Genomic DNA, 26,304 nt, shown 5'->3' on the forward strand with positions numbered 1-26,304 from the left:
GTCAAGAATGTTGTGTCCTAACGTATTGGATGTAATGTTTTACCTCAAGGTGAGATGGTCTTTAATACACATTTGACTTACCTAAATGCTTTAAAAGCCAATAAAAGGAGGATCGCATTTTGAACTCTGTCCAAATCTTTAATTTTCGACATTTAAGACACTAATTAATCGATTAAGTACCAATTTTGGGCGTGTCGAGGGTGCTAATCCTTCCTCGTACGTAATCGACTCTTGAACCCATTTTCTTAAAATGCGTGGACCAAACTGTTTTATAAGGTAGCCCAATTATACCTCAAAAAAGGATTGGTGGCGACTCCCAACTTTCGTTTTCATAAGTCGATTCTTGTTTTCAAAAAATAGTTTCGACAATAGCAATTCAGAGCCCCCACCCCGGAATACCTAGTACAGCATTTGAGAGAATATGACTATAATAGCAAAGCAATGGAATAAGTAAACGGTGAACCAAACGGTGTAATAACAAAAAAATATGTAGCATACGGAATTGGGCAGGAATGGAATAGCTATTCCATCCAACCAAACGTGCTGTAAGAGTCAGTAGTGATCAAAACTTTATACTCGATAAGTTTAGTGACAAAAATTTTCAGAGTTCAGTGAAAAAAAAATCACCAAAATTTAATCATCATTTTTATAGTTTAATTCGAAATATCAAATCCAACGGTGGAAAATACAGTTTTAAATAATTTCCGTACAAAGGAAAGTAGGATATGTAACCCCTCTTTCTTTTAATTGTTTTATCTCCTGCTGACCAATAACTGATTAGATTATGAGACCGGTATCAATGGAACTTGTGGTTCCCTGCAATTCCTGCACTTCACTCCACCGGAAACCACCTCTTCACCAGCGAGTCTCATCTCTGAAACGCAGTGCTTTTTCCTTGAAATGCCGACGCACAACTACATCAGAGCTCCAGTCTCCGGTGAGCGTTACCAGCCTGGACGGTAGTCTTTCCCCTTCCATTCCTTCTCATAAAGTCACCGTCCACGACAGATTTCGAGGTGTCGTTCACGAATTTGTTGTTCCTGAGGTACAGCGTTTCACTCCGTTTGTTTCCTGAGAAAATGCCGAAGAAACGATTGACCTATATTGTAGTTGGATTAGAATACCTAATTTTCTATTAGGAAAAAGGGGAGTTGCAGTTTATTCATTAGAACAACTTACTAAATAATTTATTAGAGACTAATATAGGGATATTCGATTGAAATTTCAGGACCAATACATATTACATACGGCTGAATCTCAAAACATTACGCTTCCATTTGCATGCAGGCACGGTATTGTTCTTTAAATTTTGAATAACTTTTGTTTCTAAATGTCGCGAAGGGTGTCACTTTTTCTGATGATTCAAGTTTTTCGTGATCATTAAGTTACTGTAATTGAGCTTAATTTACCTATTGGACTTAAGGCTGTTTTCATTGTTTTGAATGAAGAGTTCCTTTACATGGCAGGTTGTTGTACTAGCTGTGCCGTCCGTGTAAAGTCTGGACAAATAAGACAGCCTGAAGCTCTTGGGATATCTGCTGAATTGAAAGCAAAGGCATGACTTCTATGTTTCAGATTTATGGAATATGAATTCAGTTGCTTGTTTGTTTTGCTTATTATTTGGCATTTGAGTTTTAACTCAAACCTTCTATTCTATTTCATTGTATTCAAGCCTTCTATTCCGTTTTATCTTATTTTCATGTCTAGTCATCATTTTTACTATACCTTAGGTTTCTATATGAAGTCAGTGCACCTCTAGACATTTAACTAACGGGAAAAGCATCAAAGGATAAAGAAATGTTGTATAGACACACAAGGAATGTAAATGTAAACAGAAGAAGATTCATAACATGGGTTTTATTGTGCAGATTAACCAATTAAGAGTATTACTGGCCTAATTCGGAAGAGATGTAAACTTCTTCACATTGATGTTAAATTTTGCTGAAGTTTCTATAGATCATAGCTGAATAGATGCCATACCACTATTTTAATGTCCACTTGAGCTTTAATCTTCCTAGTTTCTTATTGGTCTTCCTAGCCAATAACCATAAGTGATGAATGTACCAAATCAGAGAGGGAGAGGGAGAGGGAGAGAGAACACCGTTATCATTTAGCATGCATTAAATTAACTACATGTGCTCAAATATATTATACTACTTCATTTAAAACTTCTTTCATGATTGTTCCATTAACTTAGTGTTTGGAGTGCACCTTAAATTTATTTTCTTCTTATTTTGGGGGCTTAAACGCAGGGATATGCACTTCTTTGTGTCGGGTTTCCATCGTCTGATGTTGAAGTGGAAACACAAGATGAAGATGAGGTAATGGGCACAACTCTAACCATCTAGTTTGGTGAACCACTAGTTGCTCTTTGTATGTTAAGCAAATGTTAAGTTATTGCAAACAAGTCAAAGGCTGATTGCTACATCATGTGCCTCAAATTTCTCGTGATAGGAGCATCCAAATGTGTCTTCAACCACATTTATCTGAATTTGGTTTTCTTGCGTGTCTGTAAACCTTTATTTATATGAACAAAAAATAATCTGAATTTGCTGGCATGTGCAGGTGTATTGGCTTCAATTCGGAAGATATTTTGCTCGAGGACCAATTGTAAGCCCACAGCTTCTGAAAATTTTGTAAACATTTATATGCGACAAGTAGTCGATGAAGACAAAGGATAGTTGAAAAGGAGATAAAGCTGATGCACAGCTACTGCCTCTTTCAGGATTTTAATACTTAATTACCTCAGCTTTCTTGAAATGGTCTTAACACTGATTTATTTAATTTTTACTATGGCAGGAAAGGGATGACTATGCGTTGGAGCTAGCCCTGGGTGATGAATGAGCTACTTACATTACATTAGTGAAAGTTGAGCATAAACCATGTAAAGCCTGCTGCGGATTCTGTATCTTTTCATTTTTATTGTACCCCAGCTGAAGCACTGTGATTATGACTCAGTGAACTTGACATTGTTGACATCTTTAAGTTACATGTATTAACTTCTTCAATCTATGTTTTCCTTGTGCCAACTTAGCATTTTCAGCTGTTTTTGTTGCCATACTATGACTGCACTTGTATCTGTCATTATCTGTAATAGATAGTTTGCATGTACAGTATCTTTGGATGAAATGATTCTTGGTAGATTAACTACCATCTTCAAAGTGAGCTTCATCATGTTTATATAGAAAATGATGAATCAAGGATAGACAGTGAGTGAGAAAATGCGAGGATGTCCAAACGCTCACTGAAGCTTTAAATTGAGGAGATTTCAAAGGTGTACTCAGCTTTTTGTATAAAGATTTTACAGCATAGATTTCACAACCTTCCTTGTATCGAAAAATCAAGGTCTGGTGTGGTGGGAAAGGTTCTGTTTCTTTTAGAAAGTAGTTGATTTAGAATAAGAAATAAATATAAACAATTTGTACATGCATGAAGGAGTTGTGAACTTTGTTTTTCTTTGCTTGGGCTGAACGACATGGATGTAGAAGACCTCAAACTTGTAGTGAGTCCTCGATCAATTACGAAGGCGGAATCCATTTCCCAGTTTTTGATACAAAAAATGCTAAAGTTAGCAAGCACGCAGTGTAGCGCTTTCATTGTGTTTCCATTAAAATGATTTTTGCCCCTCTTAATTCCTTTGGTTCTCTCTTTAGGATCAATAAAGTCTTCTTATGAACAACAACCTGGTCGCATTGCTGTTTCTGGACCCTTACTTTAAACATTACTGGTTCACATTATTATTATTATCCTTTGTCCAAAAGGTCGAGTAGGGGAAGTGAATGACCTGTCTATTCAAAATCGACCACTTCTATTTTCTAGTTTCTAGACCCGACCATACTGTTTGGTTATCATATTTCTCCATACGTAAAGTCAATTTCCTCATGTCTGAAAAATGTTTTTAGACATCCTAGGGTTTCAATTGCTTTCTTGGATTCTTAACCTTTGGGGTATAAATTGGTAGTGTCTTGCTACATAATTAGCCACTTAGCCCGACATAATCTGTTTTGAGACTTGCATCTTAGCCAAAAATGAGGGGCAACAAAGGTTTACCTCTTTTTTTGTTTGTTCAAACTTGTATCGCAAGTAGTTTGATTTTGCAACAAAACTCCCCGGTTAATCAGAGCTGATGAATCCATGTTAAGGTCAATTGTTGCCTCTTGAAACTTTGTTGAGGTTTCTTAAATCAAGTTTGCAACCCTTATGTCATTCACGAAGGTCCTCGTATATCTGCTACTTTAGTATGCAAAGAACTTAACTTCGTGTATCTTTGTCTGTATGAATGTGCTTGAATGAAATCTTATGCTAATTGCCAAAGCTGTTGCCTTCTTCATCATGAGTTCATGACCATTAATTTAATCTTTATTCTCTTTCGGTGTTAGCTTGACATAGCATTTCATACGGTAGTAAGTGTGCTTAACAGTTAACTCTTCGGTGTGGTTGGAGAGTTATTCAACATGTATTGAAATACCTCAGATTTCCATCCTAGTCTTTGCATCCACTTTCATATTTCAATGCTTAGACTGGCATGGACATGTCTTATTCTAATCAGTTTGGCAAAACAAGTGAAAGAACGAAAACTCCAAACGGAGCGAGGTTAGTGCTATCTTTTATCTTTTTCAAAGATTCATATATAGAGATGAGCATGAATTGCAGAAAAAAATAGAATTCCGTTATAATAGTTTATAACTTCCTTATCATGTAATTTTTCCATGCATGGAACTGACTTTATCATGTAGCTAAGCACCACTGGATAAGGTCAAAGAAATGGTTAAATTCATGTCTATTTGCCTTTTGTTCCTGATTCCTGCGGTAAAAATTTTGGACCATGTATATTAGGAGATAGGTTCTATAAAGGACCACCTGATAGGGAATTTGAACAATTAAAAAAAATATCCTATAGCTGGTAATAGCTAAGTAGAAATCAGCAGCAAAGCTGAAAAGGGCTTGCTTCAAGTGATAGTTTGCGAATATCAATTAATTGAGATAGGACTTAAGTCCATAATGCTAATCTTTAGGTACCAGATCCAAAAGGGACACATATAAGGAGTGAAGTTAACAGTTGAAACAGAATATATTACAGAACAAAAGCAGTGGACTCGAGTCATTATCGACCGGCTCTACTTGTCAAAATGCATAACCGCTATTTCACATCACACATTAAGCTTTTTAGTAGTAATCCACACTGCAACATTTCACTTCCTGGTTATCCAAGAAGGATGGAAAAGAACTTGCCTTCAGGAATGTTAATATAGCTTTACAACCTGTCTTCCCTTATGAAAATGTGAGAGTGCTGTGGGCCTATACCTGAGTCATATGGACCATCTACCAATAAATATTGAGCCTCTACTGTCCTTGTTCTAAGTCCCCACTTAAGTGATGATAGGTCTATGGACCTCACCACCACTGGCATCGGTCTGATGGGTATAATTTTCTGAGACAAAGTCATGGTCGGTAGACCAAAACTTAGTTGCTTTTACCTCTGCAGATAACATAAACTTAGTTGCTTTTACCTCTGCAGATAACATAACCTTTGGCCTCTGAAGTGTGTGTCTCAACTTTATTAGATAGAGAATATGCCTCTTGGATATTGTAGTTTGATCCATGAGATCTGAAAGCGACATTATCAGGCTGTTTCTGAGAACCTAAACATCGGCATGTAAAACTGCGAAAACATTGAATTGGGAAATCTTTTCCAGATATATGATGTCTTTTAGAAAACAAACATTATATGCAAAGACTTCATCATAATGTCTGAAGATAGACATGAAGAAAGAGATGTTCCATGTTCAGGTCCAGCTGATTGTATTCCGTCCTCACCAACAGTTTAATATCAACTAGGCAAGTTTAGACTAAATGCTAGTTGTGATATTCTTTTCTTATCTGTACCGGGAATCTGGTTTCAGTCGAACTTGACCATGGTGTGCAATATGATCAACTCGTTCGGTTTAATTGGATTTAACCAGAAATATATTCTTTAGTCTTCAGTATTCTTGCTGAAGTTTGTAGCCTGAACTATGAAGAAGTTATTGATTGATTTCAGGTCACACTGACATCATCAACCATGTAATCAGCTAGATTCTCTAAAATCTGCACCTCAATATTTTCTATAAAAATCTATATGGTCCCCAATGTAATTTTCTTGGGCCAATATATGTTGTATAACGAGTGACTATGAAACAGTTGTCTTAACTTAGACCGTTGGTAATTAAAATTGAAGAGGAAGAAAAGTATCAGAGATGAACTTTATGCCCTGTATTTATTGCCACTCATATTCATAGCAAATCAAAAGAAAACAAAGTTTATCTTATCAGGATTCGGAAGATAACCGATTGTTCAAACTGTTAAAAAACGTCTTCTCTGATGGAATTACTTATAATGCATCCAACCAGCTACCCAAAACCGCTTATTTCATATGTCACGCAAGGAAAAATAACTCAATACAAAGCGAGGAGGAGGAGTTTCCTCCATTTGCCGATGGGACGCAACCTCGGTGGAAGATATTTATAATGTACAAAAGCAAACTTGTTGCTTCTAATGTCTGACTTGAGGTCTAATATAGTCTCAGCTGTTGAACTTCTGTTCAGCAGCACTAGCTGAGCCCTGCACCAATCAATGACACAACACAAACAGTGAACACAATGCTAAACAAAAGAAATCATTCATAGGAATATGAAAAACGGCTCGGGATGAAACTATTATATCGCCCCCAAAGAGGTAAGATTAACAAGTACAATCTTTAAATGACTTTTCTTGAGATAGTTATAATTGCAAGAAAAACTCAGATGCCATTCTTGTACTTTATTTATTGCTGCAATAATTTCAGAATGCTAGTATATATTGTCCATTTCTTATTTGTAGTGTAATCAAAATCGAACTCTGTAATCCGATATTATGATCAAGTATTATGGTTTCTTGCCTGAATTTTTTACTTCAAAGCCGATAAGAAAATGGAGTATATAAAACGGTTAGCAAGTGAGAACAAACTGTGAACTAACCCCAACTGATGTCACAAAATTGCAAACTGCACATTTTACGGATCTCGCTCCATACTGGTACATTAGTAACATCCTGCAGTTCCCACAATTTACATGTGCCACCTGATTTGCTGTCAGAAGTGAAGGAAAATTTGAAGCTTTGACCAAAAATAATAGGAGTTCAATTGACAAGCCTTTGAATCTCTATAATGTTTCAAGAAAAAGAAAAACATTACTGAAGTTGCAAAACATCATAATCTGTTAAGCATACCTTCCAAGGCCAGATTGACAGTATGACAACACGAACATTGAACGCTTGTTGCTCCACGGATGTACATTAATAAGGTATGACAGCCTCCGCAAACCAACTGCGCCATTTCTGTGCCTGTATTTTTCAGAAGTTTGACTTACAATTTATACAAAGGCCTTCCAAAAGAAGATTCAATCAAGTAAATAGCAGATGATGTACCGGGAGGCGGCACTGCTGTTACCGCATTGCAAACAGCACAACACACAGAGGTTGCTCCAACTGGATAGAGCAATAAATTTCGACAACCGGAACACACAAGTTGGCTTTGAGCACCTGGTTAACATAGGTTTGGCCACTAGATCAGTTGCCAATGGAAAGTAAAAAAAAAAAAAAAAGAGGAGAAATACAGTAACTTTTGTAGATGCAGAAAGGTTAATGATTTAATTCATAAATTCTCCTGTCTTTGACCAATTTGTTGATGAGGCCAAGCTTGTTAGAAGCAAACTAGACTTGTAATATTGGTACTTTACATCCATAACAACCTGTGTATCTTAATGCCAAAGCCATACCCTTGCACAGCATGAACATCAGAAAAAAAAGGAAAATAAAAAAGCAAAAGGGGGCAAAACGAAATTGAAGCAGACGTCCTGAATCAGATATCAGAAATTCTATTTGGATTTGCTAATCATATATGTAGTTACAATGAGACTTAACTCTTTTCTGAATGAAAAAAAGGCTAATGAAAGAGGTCCTTCAACTAAATAGCAATGGAATTCACATTGTTTAAAGAAAAATCTGTTGCAGAACAGATAGAAGAGAACAAGATACCATTGGCAGCAGGAGGAGTGTAGGGTGCTGGAGGTGTGGGATATGGCGCAAGGGGAACTGGCATTGTAAAATCAGACAGAGCTAAACTCTCGTTTCAATAGTTCACTGTCTAGAACCAGAGAGCATCAAGCTTTCTCCCATACTTTACCATGTCAGACAAGAATAATACAAGAAAAGCTCAGAAAACAGCAGAAATATTGCAACTATGGGTAACTCAAGAGAGTAACCAAAAATGAAAACAGAATAGACTATGATTAAATATTATACCAGTTCAACTGTGAGACACAAGGGAAATGATGGGGGGAGAAAGAGTCTGAGTTGCACAACCAACAAAAACAATGAAAAATACCCAATTCCCAATTTGGAAACTTTCTTAGATAGCCATACGATATGGTAGTTTTTTAATGGATATAAAGAGGAGAAAAAGAAAACGGAAAAGGAAAAGGAAACAGAAACCTCAGGACAGTTGATAAACAAGAAATTCAGTTGAATCATTATGAAGTGGGGCAAACATATATACCTGTTCAATATGCAGATGAAGTGGTGAGAAATAGAGAGAGAAAAGAGAGGATTAAGTTCAGAATAAAGTAGTTGTTATTGTAATGATTTCCCTTTTTTACCATGTGCCTTATCAGTTCATCTTAGGGAGTTAATGTCAACTGAAAGCTTTTATTTTTATCCTTATCAAAAGAGAGATAAAAAATAGAAGCTTTCATTTTCCTTTTGGCGAAGATGTATGCATTATGCATTGTAAAAAATTTCACTCCCCTCCCCCCCTCGTTTTATTCTGATTTTTACCTGTTTGCGATCCCCATAGAATGTTGATTTGTATCTCCATTTTGGTGGTATATCAAGATCAACTTTGGGGCTGAAAACTCTGGACCCCATACCCTGTCCTTGTCTCACTGTCAATGGAGCTTTGCATTTACTGTTAAAAAAGAATTGCATGGAGGTGAGTGTGTTGCAATAACCCCACAGTCTCCTTTCTCCCTCGTGGGAGAAATGGAGGGGCTAACTAAACCACTGAGCCACATCTCATGGCAAAAAGCAAATCAGGGACCATCTGTTAAAATTATCACTCTGGGGGCAAAATTCATAAAACTTTACAAATATAAAGTTGGGATTCTCTTATACTCTAATTACCAAGAAAAAAAATCACAACTTTTTGGTGCTGTGCCTGTTATGGGTGAGCTTTGGAGTTTGGAGGGTGAATATGACAGAATCCTGTAATTCTGGGGTATCCATATCTTCATTTTCAGCTACATGCCTACACGTAATTAATGCTCTCTCTCCACACATTGGTTGATTTGAACCATTTTTATTATCTATTTCTGGGCATATGTAAAGCTTAAATCCTGTCTCATAAATCATCTTTGTGATTCCTTTTTTGTTAGCTAAGGTCTTTAATGTAGTTAGGTTATATCCTAGGTCAAATCACCATCAAAACCACATAAATGAAGAAACCAATAAAAAGAAAAAGAGAAAAAAAATGGGAAACTCATGAAAGTGAGTCAATGTCATTTCTTCTATTTTGCAACAGATCATTTCAGCTTCTATTTTCAATTATTATTGTCTGCAGCAAACGAATCAATAATGCATGAAAAAAGAACAATAATTGTATTGAGAAAAAAAAAGAACTGGAAATATATATATATATATAAAAAGAAAATGTTAAAGAACAAAGGGAGAGACAAAAAGGCTTAATTGTTTGAAGAAAGGTATGTAGTTTCATCAAGTATGAGCAGGGAGTTCTTACAAGAACTTTGATGACAATCTCCATAACAGGTCCATAGACAGCATGCCATGCAAAGACACATGGGGACCGCCTCTGTATGTACTTTTGTTGGCTTTTCTTCGCATTCTAGACTGGATATTCTTGTCTTTTCCTTTTGTTAACTACTAATTCAACCAATAATTTTGAACTCTGAAACTAGCTACCCTTGCTTTCCTAACCCATGCCCAAAAACTCAATTGTTTGCTCTCCAATCCAACTTCTAGAAACCCATGTCTGTCATCAGCTATGTAAGTTTTTTTTAAAAGGGTATATTTTCCTGTATTCAATAATCACCTAACTAAATTCGAAGACAAATTAAGTTGGATCCTAAATGAAGAGTAAAGTTCTTCCAACATCATTTTCTCCATCTATAAATTTAAATATAAATTTTTAAAGAGCATGAAACACCGTACTATTTAACTGAATAAATATAAATGAAAAATCGTTATCGAGCTAGTGTAATCAGAAGGGTAAATTTCTTCCAGTTTCAGACAAGAGTGTCATTAAATGGTCTGATTGAATGCTTGACCTGCTTTCTTTGTTGCCCTACAAATTAACCAAGCTTAGCATCAATAATAATAATAAAAGATACAGTCTATGAGCTTCATCAAGGCGTCACTTATACGTCAAACAAGAGATTTGATCTTATCTTGGAAAATCAGGCAGCCATTGTTTGAGCCATTTTAATTTGGTAATAAGGAGAGGACAAAAAAGGTCTAGATCAATTGATGTAGGAAAACAACACGCCCACAATATCAGTCCTTTCACTTAGTAATCAATTAATCTGTTTAAGCAAATTGAAATCCGAGAAAGGATTTGGTATCTAATCTTATCTATTATAGATTAAGGATAATCCTAAATTTTGGAACTCATCCATGTATGAAAACAGGCCACAAATCCTTCCTATTACACTGGATGAATATTAGAATCTTTCTTTTTCGGAGCCTTATCTCTAAATATTTGAGTGAAATATAATTAATTATATGATAAAAACAATCAAAGCCAACGTAAATATTTGTTTTAGAAGAGCTAAAAATGCCATTACAGGACAAGAACCAGAAATGTAAAACACTTTTGTCCAAATTTATAGCCCCATAACATCAGATACTGACATTTCAATCCATGGCTAGCCTGCATATCCAACGCCACTCCAAAAGTTCAGCTATTCGAATTTTAAACCACATTTCTGGGGATTTTTGCATGAAAGGGAAGAGAGGGTGGCATTTTATGGATGACATCAAATATTTGCCAAAAGAATCATAAGTCCAATTTCAGACACCGACAAATCTGGGTCTGGACTAACATAAAAGAGAGGCAATTATTTAACAAGACTTGCCCCAACTGCATTTCAGCTACTTCCTGTGGCAAAAAATGGGATATAATGTACTAAAAGAGAAAAAGAAAAAAAAAATTTGATGTATTACATAGCAAGACCACTATCCATGAATATAAAATTAAATTTCCAAAATTATCAAAGCAAAAGGAATTGCCTAACACAAAATCTGTACAAGGAAACGTATATGCTTATAACCATACCATTCCATGAAAATGTATGTCATTTTAGCATAAGGTATAATGGCAGCATCCAGAAGAAAATTGCCAGATATTAGTCATTATACAATCAATACATAGCCTAAGAGGCAGCCGAGGTTCCTCTTATACAAACAATACTATTTGTTCAGACATGCAGGTTCCACATGTTTGAACTCTGGTTTTATGTACAAAAAAAAATTTATGGTTTAGTCATCATCATTTTCTGAATCAGGGTTCCTATACACAATAGAGAAATAGAAACCTACTGTTCTAAGTGTGAGGCCTGGAAACCTGTGAGAACTATTGGGCCGGAGGTCTACCTTGATAAAAGGCCAATTCATGGCTTGTGCAGCCTCGCACTCTTCCCATCCATCTCCAATTGCACAAAAGCGGGTATTTCGATTGTCAAAACGTTCCTTGATCCACTGGAAACATTGTAGTTTCCCTACATCCCATGAACTGTAAACTGGAGAATAAATGTTTTGTAAGTACTAGGTCATTTGTTTTTTCTTTCTTCTCTTCACGATGAATAATGAGTTCACTTAAGAAAAACAGTATGCATGCAAACTAGTGACAACGATAAATATGACCACCACCTGAACTCTTGAAACTACATGGAATTGAAAATAATGTCCTTATAGAGAGAATGGGAAAAAAAGGGTATTCTAAAGGAACTTGATACACTGAAGGTATCTTCTATGTGAAATCGAATTCTAGGCAATTCATCTCTTCCATTTAAAAGCTTTCTACAACTGAAAATTTCCGCATTAACAAAAGATAAAATATTAAATTCCTGAGTCATGGCTAACAAGAGATATCTTTACTGGAAGATCAATTTAGGATAAGATTTTTTGAAAATGATGTGCGTTTAACCATCAATTACACTACCCTTGATTAGTTCAACATTCATAAACTGCACAAAACATGAGGAGCCTTCATAATTATCCTCTTAACATGAGTATGGCTAACATAGCTGGAAAAGTCCTTTGGTTTTTGTGTCAAGGACCTGAAATCAAATATTGAACTTGCCATGGACAGAAGTGGGGCACCCCTCGTTCAGTAGCTAGCCACTGGAAGAAAAAAGTTTACCGTGTGACATTTATTATGAAGATACCACTTGCTATGAGGATATATTATAAGAGAAAGTAAGCATAGGCAGGCAGAATACAGTAATTATGCCAATTAAAGTAGAGGCTGGTGGTAACAGTTCTACATGTACTATGAAAAAAACATAGGTTACTTCAAGAGAATACAATATTACTCACCATTTTCATGCGATATCAAATTGTCAAGTCGAAAGAGTAGACATTTAACAAGGCTAGGAATCAAAGACCCAGAAGTCACCAAAACATTTATGTGCCGGGACCCTGTAGCATTAGATCTGACAACCCCACCAGCAATGGTATTACAAATGGTAGGATCTTCATTCCCAGCTAAACACTGCTCCAGGAGTGCCCGTGCTATATTTAGAAAATAAAGAATAAATACTAAGCAAAGCAAGTAATTTAAGAGAAAACATGAGAACTTTACCTCAAGTTCCAAGAAAATTCTTAATTTTTTATGGCAAAGCTAAACCTTAAGCTTCAAATTAATGCAGGGTCAGTGAGAAGAATATCTCTAAGCTTTGAAAGACTATTAAGAGGTAACAACTTTAGTGAGTTTTGAGCCCCATTTTAGAATACCACTAAAACACATTGATTATGGTCTATAAGTAAAAACCTACAGCACACATCAATTGATCTGCTTCACATACCCCAATATACATAGCAGCTATAACCTTTATCCAAAATACTCAAGAAGTTAATCTTCAACATTGAACTAAATCCAGAAAAAAGAATTCATAACACTCAATGAAAACGTGCAGTGACCACATCTAATTAAAACAAAACAGATTCAATATTAAGTAGAATACTAGAACTGTCAACAACTCTAGTTCAGCACTAAACTAATGGCAGCTGGAAAAAGAAAAACTGAATGCATCAGTAGCCATATCATAGTCAGAACATACCAGAGGAAAGCCACCCATCTGTATACTCATCGGTCATTTTGTACAATGCATCCCAGACATCCATCATCTCCTGGTCCAAAATATTGTGTAAACCCTGAAATGATAGAGAACATTCTAAAAAAGAACGCACTTATGTTTCTATATCTAAGAAGCATTTGCAATTGCCTTTCTTATCTATACATAGTCTTTGAAGAGAAATATAAAAGAAAATACAATCAGAGGTTACCGTTGGTAAACAAAGGTATATATGAGGAAATACAAAAGATGAAGCTTTAAACTGAAAAATAAAGATTAAGTTGCCTATGTTGTGCAAGGAAGTGCTTTTGAGTACCAAATCCCTACGATATAAGCACAAGTTTTCCTTTTACATAAATATTAAATCCCAGATAAGGACCCAGCAGTGAGTACCTCTAGGAGATATATCTATTTACCATTAATATTCCCTCATTGCTAAACCATAAGGTATAATCTGATATAAACTACATGATTCAGATTCAGCTATATTAGATTTTCTGTGACAAATCCCCTCAAAATTCCAACCTACGGTGGTACCTGTTGCTAAACCTTGACTTCATCAACATGTGTGGCAATAACTATGACAAGCAAATACAAACAGTAACTGGTGGAACAACACAACTAACAGGAAGCAAAATTTATATTAGGCTTGAAAGGCATCAGATGGAATACTTGTTTATACTTGTTGGCTATGATTCGATGCCTGTACGCTAGTTTCCTTTTGTTGAGATCATCATGTGGAGGACTAAAACCATCTTGATTAAAATCATAATCAGACAGATCCTGCCCATCATCATATTTGCTCAAGGCCTCAAGGAAAGGCTTATTGCAGTTTTCAATCTGCAGCACATTCAATATATATAACCGTAAAATTCAGTATATATAGTTGCAAAAAAAAAAAAAACATTAAAAGGGAAAAAAGGTGAATGAGAAGAAGGACCTCAAGACATACTTGCTCATAGAAGAAAAAATCATCAGAAATTTGAAGAATATGTTTCTCCCACATCTTTCCAATTTCAACACCTTTCTGAGCATCTTTTAAACCGGCGAAAGCCTCAGCATAAGAACCATTCAACAAAGACTTGAGCAATATAAGGGTTTCATCCATGTCCCATATGTATACATTTGTTATCTGATTATTCATATCTATTAACCAAAACAAAGACAACACAAAAATCAAAATACCCAACTGCATCAGCCCAAAATAAAAAAATAATATAATATAGCTATATTCATGGTCTAAATCGATTTGCCTAAGCTATTCAGTTTTCATCAGGGGCAAAAAAAAGGCCAAAAAGGTCAACTTTGATTACGAAGTCAAGGATATGATAAACGTCACTAGAGATCACGCAAGATAAAAGGGTAATGAGGATTTGAAGTTTACCTTTCTGGGTCAATGAGTTCAATGGCAAAGATGGAGCAGAATGAGTGAGCTGAGCGTTGCTATTGAAAGAACAGTATTCGCAGTTCGAATAAATTTTCTCAGAGAATATATAAACCCGAAAAGAGAAATACCAAATAACAATGGCGTCGTTTATGGTCCGTTTTGTCGATGCTATGTTGAAATGGGTTCGGCTTGAAATTCATGAAAGATAACCCAACACTTTGGATTTATTCTATTGGTCCAACAAGATAAAAAAAGATCCTCTTAGAAAGAACAAGAATTCAACAACAAAGAATGCTACAAATACCACATCATTTGGTCAAAATGGCCTAAAAACTTGGCCCAAACCTTTCTTCAGGAAGGACACACATTTGCCCGATTTTTGGACAGGTCCTCACATCACATGGCACAACAACACAGCGCCAGAAATCACTGATATTGCCTCCCACGTTCTCACCCCTTTTTGAAACTGCAATATATAACTGCTACTAATAAATAATAAGCTGAATATTTTCCCAGTTCTCCCTTCTCTAACCTCTCTGTCTCCCCTTCAACACTGAAACAAAAGAACCCATATTCACCTAAATCTCGTAAGTGTTTCTTATTTGTATCTCTTAACGGACCCTTTTGATTCTTGTATCTCTTTTTTGTTATTTTGATCTGCATGTCAATTTTCTTGCAGTTTTTTTTTATATAATTCTTTTGAATCTTGATTTATTTTGATTGTATTGAGAAAAAAAAAAGGGGAAAAAACACAAACAGATGGGTTGCACTAGAGACAAGCATATACGGTCGGCCCGAAGGACCCGATCGGTGAAACACGAAACCGATCCTTGCTGTCTTCTTGACAAATCTTCGATATCCAAATCCATACTTGAATCGGGTATTAAACCCTTGAGTTACCATTTGGGTGTAAATGATTCGACCCAAAGCCCTAATCTTAACCCTAATAACAACGCCAATGCTAATTTTAATGATCATGGTTGGGGGTATTGCACTGAGGAAGAATTAGAGGAAATTTTGTTGAAAAACCTGGAATTTTTGTACAATGAAGCGATAACTAAGCTTATATCGTTAGGTTACGATGAGGATGTTGCATTAAAGGCTATTTTGAGAAATGGGCATTGCTATGGTGGGATGGATGTTTTGACTAATATTTTGCACAATTCATTGGCTTATTTGAACAGTAGTTGTGATAATAGTAATGGGAGTAATTCGGAGGAATCCGAGTCTGGTTTTCCAGATTTGAGGCAATTGGAGGAATATTCGCTGGCCGGTATGATTTGTTTGTTGCAGCAAGTTAGGCCGCATTTGAGTAAAGGTGATGCTATGTGGTGTTTACTTATGAGTGATCTTCATGTAGGTAGGGCTAGTACGATGGAGATTCCATCACTTCCTTCTCTTAATGGGTGTAGTCCGGTTTCAAATAACCTAGAGAGTGTTGATAATAACGGGGTTGGTGTTGTTTCACCGGCACTGTGTAGATTTCATGGTGGTTGGGGGTTTGGGAATGGAGGTGACTTTGCAGTGAATGGGTTGTTTTCCTGTGGTGCTGAAATGACTTTGCAGAGGGATATTGAGTGTCCTAAGAGGTTCAACCTTTCACCTTCAATGAAGTCTTTGTTGAAAAAGAACGTTGCTATCTTTGCTGCAAGTTTTCGAGCCAATTCAAAACAAATGCAGACACAAAATCAGGCATGTGTGGGCACATTGTCTAGTGGGGATGCCCCTCTGGCTGTTGCTGGGAGTGAGGTTTCTGCTGAGAAATCAGAGGAGTCACAGAATTTGATGACCCAGGATGGGGTTAATTCAGTATTGAGTAAATTTCGTGATTTGAATATTGATGAGAATTTAGAGCGTGCTGGGGAAGATCAGAAAAGTGAGATGATAATTTCTCTGCTTCATCAGATTAAGGATCTTGAGAAGCAAGTGAAAGAGAGGAAGGACTGGGCTCACCAAAAGGCAATGCAGGCTGCAAGAAAGCTTAGTAGTGATCTAACAGAGCTTAAAATGTTAAGGATGGAAAGAGAAGAGATGCAGCGGATGAAGAAAGGGAAACACACAATAGAGGACTCAACCATGAAAAGGTTGTCAGAGATGGAGAATGCCCTGAGGAAGGCTAGTGGACAGGTGGATCGGGCAAATGCAGCTGTGAGACGGCTTGAGACTGAGAATGCAGAAATCAGAGCTGAGATGGAGGCGTCTAAATTAAGTGCATCAGAATCGGTCACAACATGTCTGGAGGTTGCAAAAAGAGAGAAAAAGTGCCTGAAGAAGCTTTTGGCTTGGGAGAAACAGAAAGCTAAGTTACAGGATGAGATTGCTGATGAAAAGGATAAGATTAAAGATCTGCAACGATGCTTAGCTCGAGTAGAGCAGGATCAGAAAGAAACAGAGGTATATCATCTTTACATATTGACACGTGCCTACATGCATAAGATATCTACTCCATCTCTTTAGGCCTAGTTTGATTGGTATCTTAGTTTGAAATAGTGGGAGATCTATTCAGCATTGTCAATGTCTATTGGGAATGCTTCTTTTTGTACCATAAATAATTTATTGACTTAGAGACCCCTTATACATAAGCTGTCTTGTCTAGTTCATCTTAGTCTTATGTTAGAGAAGCACGTGATCCTATTGGAAGCTGGAATTCACATTCTGGACTTATGTATCGTTAACATATATGTGTGATGTGAATTTGTTGGAAAGGACAAGACTCATTATTTTGGGTGTAAAATGGCCAGCCTAGGGAGGTGCCTCCTCTGAGCAGCAGCCAAAGAAAGCTTAGTACACAGAGGGACTCTTGTATGTATGATTGTAAACTTGCTTAGATTTGGTCTGTGAACGGTAACTCTCAAATCTTGCTCGTGTAGTTCAATGCCCCCTTTTTCTTTTTGTGGATGAGGGCTGATTGTTTCCCTGGTTTCCCTTCTTTTAGTAATCTATGTTTGTGCATTTGTTCTAGTTGATACTTATATATCTGATTGATATTTTATTTTGTCCCTGTTTTTGGAGGTTTTAGTTATTTATTTGTATGATCCTTTTATGTTCATTTTCTCTCCCATGCTTTTGAGTATTCTTAGATCTCCCAATTTCAAGAGATTAGCAATTATACTGTGTCATTTTCTTCTTTTATAGTTAAAATGGAGAGAGGAGTTAAAGTCCAAAGAACTTGCCTTGGCTCAAATTGAGGAGGAACGATGCTCCAAGGAAGCAGCTGAGGCAAGCAATAAAAGGAAGCTTGAAGCATTGCGCTTGAAGATAGAGATTGACTTTCAGCGTCATAGGGATGATCACCAACGTCTTGAGCAGGAGCTATCCCGTCTGAAACTATCTGCTCAATCTACTGAGTTGAATCATCAGTCCGATAATTTACTCACAGGAAAGTCAGAAGGTACAAAACCCCAGGGAGAAACAATTGCTAAGTTGCTTAATGAATTAGATAAGCTAGAGGATTCTTCTGAGAAAGAAGTTAACGGTGATAGAGAATGCATAATATGTTCAAAAGATGAAGTCTCTATTGTATTCCTGCCTTGTGCGCACCAGGTTCTATGTGCTAATTGCAATGACAGTTATGGGAAGAAGGGTAAAGCTACTTGTCCATGCTGTCAGGTGCCGATTGAACAGAGGATTCGTGTTTTTGGTGCTAGTTCATAGTCGCATTTTCGGTTTAAGAAAATACTATGCAACCAAAGCTTCATACTTGGTATGCAGTTTTCTTATCCTAGCGCCAGTGAGACTGCTGGCTTTTGCATATACCTAAACATGCTGATACTACTTCAGCATGATGAGTTTGTATGTAAATAATTACCGATGTTCTCTTCGGCTTATGCTTTAAGCCTTAAAATAAGTTGAAACCCGTGCTTGTTTTGTTGCCATCAGGTTGAGAACCTGAATTGAGCAACTCTCATATGTTCTATTCATGACAATACCAATCCCATAGCATTCAATGGATATAATGCTTTCTTGGCCTAAAGGATTTCGTGCTGAGTTCTTAGCCCTTGCATAATGAAAACCCATTTTTATCTTCTTTTCCTGTTCCTTGGCTGCAATAGACAACCGTTGAACCATGAATGTCATCATTTATCAAACACCAACCACTTCAAAACTAGGTGTTTTTGTAACTTTTAAGATATTTCAAGATGGTTTCAGCAAAAATCAGCAGAAAAGAAAAAGGGTATTGTAGATATATCTAGCCATAACAATACCAGAAGAGAAGTTTATTTTCTTTTTATGGTAATTAAGAAGGATTCTTCTAAGATGAACACTCTTTTAGGACTTCTTTTAAAGAGTTTTTATGGGATAATTATTTTAAAAAACGATCTTGATAAATGAAATGTATTTAAGTCTAGTTATCAAAATTAAAAATCATTGAAGTCTTAATAAATGAGATGTATTTTTTATCCACTTTTAATAGCTTAGTAAGAAAATAAAAAAAGGAGAGATTTTTATGCATACGAAACCTTTTAAAACATCTGGTGTAGAAAAGTGAAAAAAAGTTGAGAAAGCAAGCAATAATAGACAACCAAATGGGAGGAAAGCAAAGGAACCAAACGGCAAAAGCAGAGCTTCATATGGAAAGGTTGAGAAACACGAGAAAGAAAGTTGGCAGTGGGAACAGCTGTTGGAGAGCAACCGACGCAGTCGCCCTATGAAAATGGTCACACTATGGCTATGGCTATGGCAATGGGATGTTGATGTTAGGTTATCAAACAATCAAATAATAAAAGCCTTAGCCATTTTGTTATTCCTTTTCTTTCAAGTTACTATTTGCTGAGTTAGTCCGTGACCATCCCTCCTCATATTTCATAGGCAAACAAACTTCCCTTTTCAAGTCCAAAATCTTTTTGGTCAACCAGCTGTGCAAATCCAACCACAATTTTATGTGTCAAGTACAGACCGAGAGAGAGAAGGGTGCGGGTGCGGGTGCGGGTGCGGGTGCGGGTGCGGGTGCAGGTGCAGGTTGGAAAATGACTTTGGGATCCTGGCCAGCTCTATGTTTTAATTGGTTCAACTCAACTTTGACCAATGTGTTACCAATTCTTGGGAGTTCATTAAAGTAGTTAATACGGTAGTTGAGATTTGAGAATCTCCATCGCGGTCTTAGTTTAGGTCTAACTCAAATTTGATTAAAGGGATGTTTAGAGATAATGGTACAGAGTATTACCAGATAAATTCTTAGCTATACATACTATACTGCAGCTAATATAGGCTCCATATAGTCTGGTGATTCAATTCTGCTGAGCTTGCCAACAACCTATCCTACATACATACAATTATTAAGATTCCATCCCGGGGAATCATAAGATTAGTGTGTCGTGATTAAATAAAAAGTAAAAAATGATTTCATATATAAGCTATGACTATTTTATATGGAGGGCTTATATTTGCAACTATTGTGACTATGAGTCTATTTTTTTAGTTAATGTTTTTTCTCCTAAAAATACAATGTTTTTATTAATTATTATGAAAAAATTAAAACATATTTTCAATAATATAAAAATCAAATATGTCAAATATTTTCCTAAGTACAAAACTATTTTATCAACTAAATCATATATATATCATTTTCTTTTGTAACAAGTGTATAACCTCATTGCTTGACACATCATCATCTTTTATATTAAACTAATGTGGAACCCATTGTTGAAAAAAATAATAAATAAAATATTTGAATCATTAATATTATGTTACCATATTTTATAATTAAAATAAAAATAATTTAATGTATTTTAACTAATACATAAAAAAATAGTAAATATATATATTAGGCAAACTTGATGTTTCTCCTTTTGTTGACTTTAGCCACTGTGAAAATGACAAAGGTTTCAATATCTTTGTACACTTTATAATGGACGGCATGTGATTATGGAAATAAGTCGCCTCGCTCCATCCCTCTTCATATAAAGTAACATTGCCTCCTCTCAAGAAAGTTGGAGTTGCTCGCAAATAAACCAATAACTCCCCCCACAAAAAATATAACACCATATTTTTACTCTTCTATGCTCCTTTCTGGTCTGTATCTTCACAATTTCTTTAACTAGATACGTGCCCAATAATTGCTCCACCATTTGTCACATACCTTGTTTGTCTCAAAAATATGGCTACCAAAGTGCATGTGGGAATGGAAACGGAAATGAACGGAAATGGCGTACCTGAAACGTTTAAGAACAACTGGAAGAAACGCCTTATTGAATTTTCCGGGAAAATGAAGAGATCTCCAAGTTGGTTGTGGCGAACCATTTGGAAAGTCGGTCGAGAAGATCCTAGAAGGATGATTCATGCTTTCAAGGTTGGTTTGTCTTTGACGCTAGTCTCCCTCTTGTATCTGATGGAGCCATTGTTCAAAGGGATTGGAACAAATGCCATTTGGGCAGTCATGACTGTGGTTGTCGTGCTGGAATTCACCGCAGGTTTGGTTTTCTTGTTGAAATTTTCATGGCCTGCACACAAACAAACGTATTGAACCTCTTTTTTTTTTTTTTTTTTTTTTTTTTCTGTTTGAAAGGTGCAACTTTATGCAAAGGCTTGAACAGGGGATTAGGGACTGTATTGGCCGGATCATTAGCATTTCTCATCGAGTTCATTGCAACAAAATCCGGAAAGGTTTTTCGAGCTGTGTTCATCGGAGCAGCGGTTTTTCTGATAGGTAAATACTTCAAAAACTTGTATGGAAATTTCCCTTTTTCTTTATATCTTCCGATAACTTTCTAATTCATTTCTCAATCAACAGGAACTACTGCCACATACATGAGATTCTTTCCCTATATAAAGAAAAACTATGACTATGGTGTTGTGATATTCCTCTTGACATTCAATTTGATCACTGTGTCAAGCTACCGAGTCGAAAACGTGTTAAAGATCGCACATGATCGTTCCTATACCATTGTCATCGGCTGTGGCATTTGTCTTTTCATGAGCCTTCTGGTATTTCCAATTTGGTCAGGTGAAGACCTCCATAATTCCACTGTTGGCAAGCTTGAAGGGCTAGCTAAATCTATAGAAGGTATATATCATTGAATAGACCTAACTCCAATTAATGCCTTGAGTGCTCTCGTGTTAATAAAAATGGTAATGAAATTTTACTGCAAATGGATGCAGCATGTGTTAATGAGTACTTCAATGATTCTGAGCTAAAAGAAAACCAAGAAAAATCATCAGAGGATCCCATCTACAAAGGTTACAAGGCAGTTTTGGATTCCAAATCTACTGATGAAACTCTGGTAAGATCTTTTACTTATATGTACTTTTTCTAAGCTAACCCTTCTAACTTGCAAATGGCTAATGAAAAGAAATATTTTTTGGTTTTTGCAGGCATTATATGCAAGTTGGGAACCGAGGCATTCAAGGCACTGTTACAGATTTCCATGGCAACAATATGTGAAAGTGGGAGCTGTTCTTCGCCAATTTGGATATACAGTCGTTGCTTTGCATGGGTGCTTGCTAACTGAAATTCAGGTAATCTTGGAATACAACTTGTCTTTGTTAGGAAATAACAAAAATAATTACATATTTTGGCAAGGCTTTGTTGCGGACTGTTCAATGTGATCCCATTAATGAAATAAATAATTCACTTCCAAACAGGAAGCATTATCATAAAGCAGGATCTAGCTTTCCTCAATGGTCTCTACTCTTTGTTATTAATAGACCAATAGTTTCTTATAATACCAACAATAGTAGTTAATTTCATTGCATTTTTTTTAGACCCCACGATCTGTCCGTGCTCTCTTCAAAGACTCTTGTATTCGACTAGCTGGAGAAGTAACCAAAGCATTAATGGAACTTGCAAACAGCATCAGAAACCGTCGCCATTGCTCCCCTGGAATACTCTCTGATCATCTTCACGAAGCCTTACAAGACCTTAATACTGCCATAAAATCCCAACCAAGGCTCTTCTTAGGATCCAACAATAACCAGGCCAACAACATGCTAGCATTAGCAGCTGCACATGCTGCTCGTCATAATAAGCCAGAGAAGGACGGACATGGAGTTTCATTATCAAGTGTAAAAACAGACTCGTCCGCATTGATGGAATGGAAAACAAAAAGGGCTAGTGAACAAGCTAAAGAGAATGAAAGGAAGGTATTGAGACCGCAGTTGAGCAAAATCGCAATAACTAGCCTGGAGTTCTCGGAAGCACTCCCTTTTGCTGCTTTTGCGTCATTGCTAGTGGAGATTGTGGCAAGGCTTGATAATGTGATTGAAGAAGTTGAAGAATTGGGGAGGATAGCTTGCTACAAGGAATACAATCCTGAGGAGGATGAAATCATTGTGAAATGTGAAAAACCACCGGTGGATGTTGCTAAGAATCAGCTGCCAACCCATGCATCAGATTAAGAGGGAGACAGGCCTTTTAGAAGTTCAGTTTCTTGAGAATATGGCTGGTTTATTTTGTCTTTTAGAGAGAAAAAAGATCATTACTGTGTTTTTTAGATTGATTTTTGTTTACAATTTTAGATGATATGATGCAAGTTATAGCCATTGATCTTTATGGGTGTGAATTTTTACTAGGTTGGCTCCAATAAGGCATGTAGCTTCATATTTCTCCACCAAAACAACATTCTTGATATTCTCATTACATTTAGATTTTTTTTTCACTATTGAGAAGGAGATATAGAATTGAAGAACAAAACAAATATGGTTAAAATATGCTGTTGGTACTTGTATTTTGATCAACTTTGAGATTTAGCCCTATACTTAAAAAGTTAAAATTAAATATAATTTTTTAATTTAAAATCTCTCTCTAATCATTAAAATCAGAAATATATTCACTTAAAATTTGTCAACTTTAAAGTTTTATCAAACCATTCTCACATGAAATGACATATAATTGATAGGAAATAAAATTAATGAAATTGATAAATTTTAATAGAAATTACTAATAACAATGATGATTAAAAAATTAAATTAAAATAATAAGAAGATTGAATAAAGTTTTATTATAATTGAGAAAGAGTTGGAGTTTCTGTTATGCCACTTAAGAAGGTATTAGCTGATTTGATAAGATTATTTGCTGAAATAGCAACAATAACAAAAAAAAAAAAACCAAATAAAGGTGATAAAATAAGGTTACGAATATTAGATGTGACAAATACTTTATAATTATTTATTAGTGGGATTGCAGTGATCAAATATTACCAAAATAAAGGAAGTAGTACTTCCAAATACAACTGCTCATTGGTTTGCTCGGTTACTATATGAAAAATGGGTTTGGAATTTTATTTAAGTTTAATTTAGATAAAAATATTAGGATTTGGGCTCACTCTAGTTTGTTCAGATTAATTTTTATATAATTTTTTAAAATATATAATTAATCAAAAAACTAAAAATATTAAAATAAATGTTTCTTAACAAATTAAAAATAAATTTTAAAAATCTTTATACTTAAATAATACTAAGATAGGTACAACTTAACAAGCAAATACCTCTAAAATATTAGTAAAATTAACAAAAAGAAATTAGAGTTATACAATATCTAAACAATAACAACAAAATAGTAACAACATAATAGTGAAATGACAACAAAACAATGGGAAACAGAAAAAAAAGTGGGAAAATAGTAAGAAAATAGATTTTTTTCTTTTGACATTCGGGCTAGGCCCAGGCCAAAAAAAGCTTTACCCAAGAAAATGAGTCTTATTTTTTTGTCCAAACTCATTTTTTGAACCTATATTTTATCTCAAATTCTCTCACTTTTCAAGCGAGCTTTAGCCCAATCTATGGATAAATCTACTTAAAAAAAATTTCAAACTAAATGGAGAGTAAAAAGACAAGAAATTGTATCAAAATAAGGTCGACCAGGTTGAAAGTGTTGACATATTGATAGCACTCAAATGCTAAATAGCAGGGAAAGAAACAAATACTCAAGAAATACAGTTCATCTAATATTATGAGGATGTTTGATGTCTATTAAATAATTAATAAATTAACTAAGGTAAGTGTACCTATCAATTAATAGTATAGTTATGATGAGCATCGATATTGTTCCTCGAGAATTACAATTACTAGTAATTATCACATTTATATTATTTAATCTAATTTATACTATGTATTTTCTTAGTTCGAAATCTCTAATTTATGCTAATATCTCTTTCGAACATAAAAACAATTAACTCTAGTTTGATTAATTGAAATTTATTTCAGTTAAAATTCCTATTATAGCATTAGAAGAATTTATTTCTAATTTATCGTCCTATTTTGAGGATTACATACAACTTCATTCAATTATGAAAGATATAATCATAAGAAGGATTTATTCAACCTTAAACTTATTCACATCAAATATGGATTAACAATCTAAAATTAATTAATATAATAATAAAGTATTCATAATTTAAAACAAAAAACTAAAATTTTATTACATAAAATAGAAATTAAACAATAGAATAATTCATCCTAGGGTTTATTTCCCTAGGTGTTAAAGAGAATTAGTTCATAATGTCGAGAATAAACACAAAAAATATAATAGAACCACAAGAATGAAATAAATCCATGATAACTTCCTTTGAAAATCATATTGGACTCTCCAATTTTGGTGGAAATTTACTTAGAAATTAACTTCAATGGTGTTCTAAAAGTAATTTTCGTGCTCTCTCTTGGTGGTTGCATCTTTCTCTTTTTATTTCCTTATTTATATCTCCTTAAAGTGCTAAAATCTCTAAAAATAGAAACTTCCAATTATTAACGTACACAATTCTTAAGATTGACACATCCTGGACACATGATCGTGTGAACTGCTTGTGTGAAAATTTGTTACATGTGTACAACTTTCGGAATGCTCCAATATTTTAATTTTCACCATTTTTCAATCATATTGCTCCCAAACGCCCTATTAAGCATCAAAACATGAACATAAAGGATTACGGGTATATAATTCACAATTAATGTCATATCACCACCCGAAAATGCACTAAGAATGAGGTTAAAATATGTTACTTTTAACACTTATCAATATTAGTGTAATGAAAGATTAGATAAACCACCTTTCTTTTTACTGAGTTTTATAAGGATGTTAGTAAGATGAAAGATTAAAAAGGTATGTTGCTTTCATGGCATTAAGATGTTATATCTAAGTTCCTAATTGAATCGGTGTCATGAATCAAACAAACATCAATTTAATGGGTAAATGATCTTTAAAACTTCAACTTTACTTTTCTAACAAAATTTTCATTTAATTTTTATATAAATTTTTATAAATATATTTCTACATAAAAAAATTCACTCAAATTGAGAGTATGTGATAATCTTTTATATATATGTATGTATATATGAATATATAAAATATTTAAAACAAATCAAGTTCATATTATATGTGATTTGTCCTAGCATAGCAAAAGTAACTAGTAAAAATGTAGTTGTCATATGTTATCATTAAGTGGGGAACTGAAATGCTGCTATAAGGCTGCCATTGATGGATTTAGCACGATAACTGCAGTGATTTTAAGGGACCTTATCTGATAATTGATGAAAAAGGTTGAGTCCTTAAGGTGCATTCCTCTTCTACTAGACTTGAAATGAAGAAACTGGTCCTATCATACT

At 35.1% G+C, this 26,304-nt stretch overlaps 5 protein-coding genes across 9 annotated transcripts; 3 read left to right on the top strand and 2 right to left on the bottom strand.

Moving 5' to 3' along the window:
* The first annotated feature begins 726 nt into the window (after positions 1-726).
* LOC108477318 (ferredoxin C 2, chloroplastic) lies at positions 727-3,029 on the top strand. Its single transcript, XM_017779819.2, has 6 exons — positions 727-1,045; positions 1,229-1,292; positions 1,467-1,555; positions 2,253-2,321; positions 2,566-2,610; positions 2,800-3,029. The coding sequence occupies exons 1-6, from the start codon at positions 785-787 to the stop codon at positions 2,842-2,844; spliced, it is 573 nt and encodes a 190-aa protein (XP_017635308.1). The 5' UTR covers positions 727-784; the 3' UTR covers positions 2,845-3,029.
* A 3,199-nt stretch (positions 3,030-6,228) lies between these two features.
* LOC108477368 (protein LOL1) lies at positions 6,229-9,913 on the bottom strand. Of its 3 annotated transcripts, none has more exons than XM_053022446.1 (6): positions 9,809-9,913; positions 8,851-8,980; positions 7,444-7,557; positions 7,246-7,359; positions 6,996-7,105; positions 6,229-6,600 (listed from the first exon to the last, which is right to left on the bottom strand). In XM_053022446.1, exons 2-6 carry the CDS (start codon positions 8,888-8,890, stop codon positions 6,562-6,564), a joined length of 417 nt encoding a protein of 138 aa, XP_052878406.1. In that variant the 5' UTR covers positions 8,891-8,980; positions 9,809-9,913; the 3' UTR covers positions 6,229-6,561. The 3 variants fall into 3 exon arrangements, with proteins under 3 accessions (XP_052878406.1, XP_017635379.1, XP_017635378.1); XM_017779890.2 differs by lacking the exons at positions 8,851-8,980; positions 9,809-9,913 and adding exons at positions 8,053-8,194; positions 8,573-8,810; XM_017779889.2 differs by lacking the exons at positions 8,851-8,980; positions 9,809-9,913 and adding exons at positions 8,053-8,194; positions 8,320-8,565.
* A 1,451-nt stretch (positions 9,914-11,364) lies between these two features.
* LOC108476983 (eyes absent homolog) lies at positions 11,365-14,919 on the bottom strand. 2 transcript variants are annotated; one of them, XM_053022445.1, is made up of 6 exons: positions 14,767-14,919; positions 14,323-14,528; positions 14,055-14,222; positions 13,368-13,461; positions 12,625-12,819; positions 11,365-11,825 (listed from the first exon to the last, which is right to left on the bottom strand). In XM_053022445.1, the coding sequence occupies exons 2-6, from the start codon at positions 14,524-14,526 to the stop codon at positions 11,566-11,568; spliced, it is 921 nt and encodes a 306-aa protein (XP_052878405.1). In that variant the 5' UTR covers positions 14,527-14,528; positions 14,767-14,919; the 3' UTR covers positions 11,365-11,565. The 2 variants fall into 2 exon arrangements, with proteins under 2 accessions (XP_052878405.1, XP_017634869.1); XM_017779380.2 differs by having other exon boundaries at positions 14,335-14,528; positions 14,767-14,918.
* Positions 14,920-15,035: 116 nt separating this feature from the next.
* Positions 15,036-18,742, top strand: LOC108479596 (MND1-interacting protein 1). Of its 2 annotated transcripts, none has more exons than XM_017782305.2 (3): positions 15,036-15,356; positions 15,500-17,163; positions 17,905-18,742. In XM_017782305.2, the coding sequence occupies exons 2-3, from the start codon at positions 15,529-15,531 to the stop codon at positions 18,421-18,423; spliced, it is 2,154 nt and encodes a 717-aa protein (XP_017637794.1). In that variant the 5' UTR covers positions 15,036-15,356; positions 15,500-15,528; the 3' UTR covers positions 18,424-18,742. The 2 variants fall into 2 exon arrangements, with proteins under 2 accessions (XP_017637794.1, XP_017637793.1); XM_017782304.2 differs by having other exon boundaries at positions 15,511-17,163.
* Positions 18,743-20,647: 1,905 nt separating this feature from the next.
* LOC108478639 (aluminum-activated malate transporter 12-like) lies at positions 20,648-23,324 on the top strand. Its single transcript, XM_017781109.2, has 6 exons — positions 20,648-21,179; positions 21,275-21,415; positions 21,500-21,772; positions 21,868-21,989; positions 22,081-22,224; positions 22,471-23,324. The coding sequence occupies exons 1-6, from the start codon at positions 20,867-20,869 to the stop codon at positions 23,101-23,103; spliced, it is 1,626 nt and encodes a 541-aa protein (XP_017636598.1). The 5' UTR covers positions 20,648-20,866; the 3' UTR covers positions 23,104-23,324.
* Positions 23,325-26,304: the final 2,980 nt, after the last annotated feature.

The sequence above is a fragment of the Gossypium arboreum genome, chromosome 12, assembly GCF_025698485.1.
Source record: "Gossypium arboreum isolate Shixiya-1 chromosome 12, ASM2569848v2, whole genome shotgun sequence".
Lineage (NCBI taxonomy): Eukaryota > Viridiplantae > Streptophyta > Magnoliopsida > Malvales > Malvaceae > Gossypium > Gossypium arboreum.